The sequence below is a fragment of the Pinus tabuliformis genome, chromosome 2_1 (genome assembly GCF_031772625.1).
Source record: "Pinus tabuliformis cultivar Carrire ecotype Pingquan chromosome 2_1, CPIR1, whole genome shotgun sequence".
NCBI classification, from domain to species: domain Eukaryota; kingdom Viridiplantae; phylum Streptophyta; class Pinopsida; order Pinales; family Pinaceae; genus Pinus; species Pinus tabuliformis.
Window position 1 is genome coordinate 436,258,102 of NC_142299.1, and position 6,343 is coordinate 436,264,444.

At 45.4% G+C, this 6,343-nt stretch overlaps 1 protein-coding gene across 1 annotated transcript; it reads right to left on the minus strand.

Moving 5' to 3' along the window:
* Positions 1–726: 726 nt before the first annotated feature.
* On the minus strand, positions 727–1,689 carry LOC149200775 (uncharacterized). Its single transcript, XM_089401062.1, has one exon. It carries the CDS (start codon positions 1,687–1,689, stop codon positions 727–729), a length of 963 nt encoding a protein of 320 aa, XP_089257188.1.
* Between the last annotated feature and the right edge of the window lie 4,654 nt (positions 1,690–6,343).

The following is a 6,343-nucleotide window of genomic DNA, read 5'->3' on the forward strand; positions in this document are numbered from 1 at the left end:
TTACATTACAGCAATGATAGAGATAGATTCTCGTGGATAACTGTTTGGAATTGCTGTCAAAGAAACCAGAAGACAGATCACCGAGAAAGGTTCGCCTCACTTTAGGGATATTACCAGGAAGACAAGTGATCGGGTTCAATGGGTTGTTCGCTTTGCCTACTTTGACAGGAGAATGTCCCTCAAAGCTGAGTGAGGTGCTGTAGGGCAATGGGCGAAGCATCGCACAAGGGCCAGAAGACTTCCCTGGGCATTTCATGTTTGTGGCGACCTCCTTCGTGCAATACATAGGAGCAACGATGCAATTGATTGGTGGAAAGTAGTGATTATCCGCTTCTACTTTGGAGATGCTGCTGCTGTAAAGGAGAAGCTCCAACGCAGGGCCCAATTTTTGCATCGCACAGATATACAAGTCGAGATTGCAGCCTTTCGGAGATGAGAAACTTTGATAATGATGTTAATGGGCTTCAGATTTGAGAGCAGAGTAAAAGTCAATACTGGAACTGAGTTGGCATCTTGAAGGTCCTTTGTGGATGCTTGAAACATAGGGCGCCGACAGGAAACAGAGGCCATTGAAAGGAAGACTAACAGGAGATGAGAACAGGCCTGAGACCACAGTTTTAAATAGTTTGATAATACAATGAGGTGAGATCCCGAAGAGCAGGGTACTGAGGAGTAGAATGATAGCCCTAGGATCAATTAGGAAAGGAAGTCCGATCAGCAGGAACATTAAGGAATGGAACAGGAAGATTCAATCGAATTGACCACCAGAGATCTCCGTTTATAGAGGGAGCCAAGATTGGCCTCCATATCAGCTTGAGAGTTGAGATTCCTTAATATGTGGAAGAAGGAGATTTTACTGAACTTGGGCAATAAGAGCCGGATTTTTTTGATAATAGTGGCTAAATGAACCTGACGGGGGGTCTTATGAGAGGTCAACGCCTGGATGATAAGTCTGGAATCTCCAAAGACAGAGAGAGAGAGGATATTTCTATTAATCGCCAGATTCAGCCCCTGCCACAGTGCGAGAGCCTCCGCTCTGTTATTGGATTCGATACCCAGACCCCAATGGAACCGCAATTCTGATGAACCTCCGGGACGTAGAAGAACCCCACCACTGCCAGCAACCCCAGGGTTTCCTTTAGAGGCCCCATCGAAGAATAAACAACGATCATCCAAGGCCGATCTCCACTTGATAAACTCCAGTTCCTCCAACCTAATCTCCCAGTTGGCATGGGCAAATGCAGGAGGAATGGACCTTTCCTTCAGATTCGAAACCAGTTCTTTAAGCCATTGCTCCTCCTCTTTTACCAGACTCATTTCATTCCATGAGGAAGTATTGGCTTCCAAGGCCTCGCCCAGCAAAGCTTTGATTTTAGAAATAACTCTTGTAGAAGTGCAGCTTTCTCCTCTGAAAATTCTATTATTCCTCTCCAACCACAGCTTCCAGCAGATGAATTTAGGGATCCACATCCAGCTTGTTTTAAGAAGACTTTTTTTTGTAAGGCAAAAGGGAGATAAACTGGCCCAAGTTCGGAGCAGAGAAGGAATGTTGCCTGGGAGGTCAAGTTTAGCTGGACCTAACATCAGTACTCCCCTCCAGACTACCAGAGCAAAGGGGCAAAGCAACAGCAGATGATTGGCAGTTTCTTCATCAGACAAGCAAAGGGGGCACCTGGAAGGCCCTTCCATCCCTCGTCTACGCAAATTATCTCTGGTAAGAATGCTTTGGTGCGCTACAGTCCAACAGAAGAAGTCAATTTTGGGGAGTGAGGGGAAATCCCATATAAATTTCCATTGAGCTGGGTCAGGAGGAGCATATGGAACAACCATCATTCTTTTATAACCTTCGGAAGCAGTGTAAGAGCCTGAAAGGGAGCCCCAGCCTCTTTTGTCCTTAGAAGTGGCCTTTGAGGGAGATTTGCCTTGAAGCAGATCTAACAGTAATGAAGCTTCCCCCTGCAACATAAGGGGAACCTCCCCCAGATTCCAACAATCCCAGAGTCTACCGGGATCATCCTTCCAGTTAGATATATCCCACAGAGTGTACAAATTGCAGGACTGAAGCCAAGCTTTGATATTTGCTAGACCTTCCACTTGAATCAAAGGTTGATCACCCAGAATCGAGTCTTCCCAGATTTTGATTTTTCTCCCATTACCAGGGATCCAGTAGAGATAATGGCTGAATTGCTCCATAGCAGAACTGCAAAGATTGAAGATCGGAGATCCTTTTAAAGATCTTGGGGGCTTATCCAAGCATCTCAAGCGTTGCCCTTGGAAATATTTCTTCCAAATGACTCTTTTACTCCAGCTAGAGTTTCCAGAGACTAAATTCCACAGGATCTTGGATCCCAAAGCAAGGTTTTGAGCAGCCAAGTTACGCAGGTGGAGGCCTCCTTCCAGAAGAGGTCTCTTGAGAGTCTCCCAATTCACTAAGTGGAGCCTTCTATCGTTGTTGTTCCCACCTTCCCACAGAAATCTTCTCAACAGACTGTCCATTTTACTGAGAAAGGTTTTGGGGGCAAGGAGAATGGAGTGTTGATATAGAGGCATACTTATAAGGACCGATTTCATAAGGATGACTTTCCCTGCATTATTCAGCCAAGAGGCTCCCCAAGCTTGGATTCTGATCTTTAGCTTGTCGAGCAGTGGCAGCCAATGAGCAACTTTAGGCTTGGATTTGAAGATTGGGATCCCGAGATATTTAAATGACTCCCAATTTCGAATTCCGTCCATTTCTAAGAGCCTTGCAATATCTGACAGCTCCTTGATCGAGCAGTTCCAGCCATAGATAGAGCATTTTCGATAGTTAATCTTGCTGCCCGAGAACAACCTGTAAATGTCCAGCTCCTTCTTGAAGGATCTGGCAGAGTTTATGCTGGCTCCTCCAAGCAGCAAGGTGTCATCGGCGAACTGGGCATGATTAATGTCTTTCACCTTGTGAGTCATTCTGAGGCCAGGCAGGGTTTGAATCTGTTGGTTATGATCGAGTTGGAAACTGAGCACCGAGGCCTGAACAGCATAGAGGAGTGGAGACAAAGGACATACTTGTCTAAGGCCCCTAGAGGCTTGGAAGAAGTCAGTAGAACGACCATTGACCAGTGGCGCGATCCATGGCGAGGCAATACAGGCATTCACCCAATTTATGAAGGCTGATGAGAAACCTAACTTCTTCATCACAATGAACAGAAATTCATGTCTCACCCTATCAAATGCATTAGCCAGATCGAGCTTAATCACCATCCTTTCTCGTTTCTTTGGCAGCTAGAGTGAACTCCTTCTTGCACCAGCACAATGTTGTCCAATATCTTTCTTCCTTTTATGAAGCCACCTTGATTTTCAGGGATGATGGCTGGAAATATATTCTTAAGCCTGTTGGAAATTATTTTGGAGACCAGCTTGTAACTGGAATTGCACAAGGAAATGGGCCTAAATCTGCTGAAGTCGGAGGTGCCTTTCTCTTTTGGGATCAAGGCGAGAAAGGCCGAATTGATGCCACCGCCCAACTTTGCACAATTCTGGGACTTTCTGACCATTCTCAATAGATCTTTTTTTATTGTTGACCAGCAAGTCAAGAGAAACCTGACAGAGAACCCATCAGGGCCTGGGGCTTTATCAGGCTCCATGCAATCCAGAACTTTCTTAAGCTCGTCCATACTGATCGGAGCAGTCAACATAGCATTATCCGATTCCTGAACGCACTTGGGAATTAAGTCAATCGGGTAGGCATGAGGATCAATAGGGGGTTCGTCAGGAGTCGAATAAAGATCTTTGAAGAAGGAGTAAGCAGCTCTCTTAATGCCATCGAAATCCTTAACCACAGTGTTTTGGTAATGTATCTCATAAACTGATTTGAAATGATTTTGAGCTTCGACTTGCTTATGAAAGAAGCTGGTGTTTTTATCTTCGGACTGTAACCATAGATTCCTAGACTTCTGTCTCCAGAATTCTTCCTCCTCCCTGCTAGATCTGTGAACCTCTTTTTGTAGCTCGACTTCTTTTTGGAGAAGACTTTGTGTTACAGGACTGTGCTCCATAGCTAATTGATGAGCAGCAAGACTATTAAGAGATTCTTTTCTTTTGGCAGAAGGGGTTTTCAATCTTTTAGCCCACTCCTTAAGACTTCTTTTCAGGCCCCTGATTTTCTCTTCCCACACAAAGAATGGAGAACCATGGACAGGCCTATTCCAGGCTTCAGAAACCACCTCTTGGAATCCTTCTTGCTGAATCCATAGAGGACTGAAACGAAAAGGGATGGGGCCTAGATTACCATCCAGGGAAAGCTCGAGGAGGATGGGCTTATGATCAGAAGTGAGATTTGGCAGAATTTTAGAAGTGGCCATAAGACCGCATGTTAGGAAAGAAGAGTGGACAAGGAATTTGTCCAAACGGGCAACAATGTGATTGGGGGCTAATCTTTTTTTGGACCAGGTGTATTTCCCTGAAGAAGGTTTAATATCCTCCAGATCCCAGCCCAGCATAATATCTTCAACCCATTCTCTGGCAGGGTCCCTGACAATGGAGCCTCCCTTTTTCTCATCAACAGCAAGGGTGACATTCAGGTCACCTGCAATAATGATATTTCCTGGATTTTGCTCTGAAAGAAAGGATTGAAGTGAGTTCCAACAATTTTTTTTCTCGCCTGGCAATACCGGAGCATAAAGATTAAACATACTTACTTGTTGACCAGAATCTTTGTGGAGGAGCTGAGTGAAAAGCCAATGGGGGCTACTTTTTTCTTGAATAAGATCATATATGGTGCTGTTCCAAAAGGTGGCTATTCCACCAGAAGCACCTCTAGCACTTACCGCTCTTCCATGACCTTTTTGCCAAAAAATTTTACTAGATTGGAGGAGAAGAAGATCCTCCAGCTTTGTCTCTTGGATGAGGAGGATTTCAGGCGAATATATTCTCACTATGTCTTTCAAGGCTTCCTCTTTCAACCTGCTACCTAAACCTCTGCAATTCCAGGAGACGTATTTCATTATTTATTGGCTTGGGGGATTGAGGCTCCTTTTGGAGCCCTATTACTCTTGCGCCCAGATCTGGTATTCATCATTCCTTTGAGGGTTTTTTGGGAACCTTGGAGGACATCTAGATAAGTTTTTTCCTCTCTCTGTTTCTTCTTGGATTTACGACCCCTAGTCGTCTTGATAGGAGTGACTTGCGAATTGTCAGTTTTGGAATCTCTCTCTTCTGATTCTCCCTCAGAATCGGAGGCGAGACTGATGTGCTCTTCGTTGCCTTCATTTCCCCTCTGACCATCATCAACTGGTGGAACAGTTGATTCGACTCCAGTTACTTTCACTTGCTTCAACTTATTTTCTGTATCCTCTTGGGTCTCCATGACATCCACCTTTTCTCCTGAGAAGGAGCCATCTTTAGAAGCAGCAGTGGCCTTTGTATTAGTTTGTGGCTTCCCCAATGGAACGGAGTTATTCTACCCTGGGGGCTTTGGAACAGCCTTTCCCTTTTTAATTTCTTTCCATCCTTCTTCTTCAACCTTGTTCCCTGTTGGAGCTTTTGGGCAGTTTCGCTGGAAGTGTCCATGCTCATGACAGGTTCGGCATTTGAAAGGCAACTGCTCGTAGTCCAGCTTCTGGTAATGCTGCCATTCTCCAACTGTAAGTTTGACCGCTTCTGGCAGACCGGCTTCCAGATCGACTTCCACGCAGATTCTAGCGCAGGTATATTGGCCCTTGTGATCAGCTTTGTCAATGAAATGACCCAGCCCATTACCAATCTTCTGCAGGGATTGATAGCTCCAGCAGTGTATCGGGAGGTTAGGGAGGCGAACCCAGACCGGCGCCTCCTTAGGGACATCGACAGAGGGATCGAAATCGGGGCTCCATTTGTTAAGATACAGTCCCTGATTTCCCATAAAATACGGCCCATTTCTGAACACCAGATCACGATCTTCTTTGGAGGTAAATTCAAAAATGAAATAGCCTCTTCCCACAGCATAACAAATCACGTTATTTTTCAGCTGAGGTCTCCAGTTTCGCTGAATCCAATCGTCCATGGTTTTTATGGAAGGCCAGCGGCCCATAAACTGCCCTACCAAGCCTTTTTCAGCCAGAGCAAGAGCGATTTTAATCGATTGTTCCTCTGGAAGTGCAATATCTGGTATTTCTTCGAGCTTTTTTATGAATTTCAGCACTTCAGAGATCTGGTGTTTCTTCCCTTTTTGCGTTAATAGGCTACGGAATGCGTCTACAGAAGATGATGGTGGGGTGGGAGAGGACTCCCCACCCCTAGGACCGCTCATGGCGGTGTCAAAGCTCGACGGTGGCTGCAGACCTAATCACAACGCCGCAGAGCAGAGCAGAGCGCGCACGATTTTTCT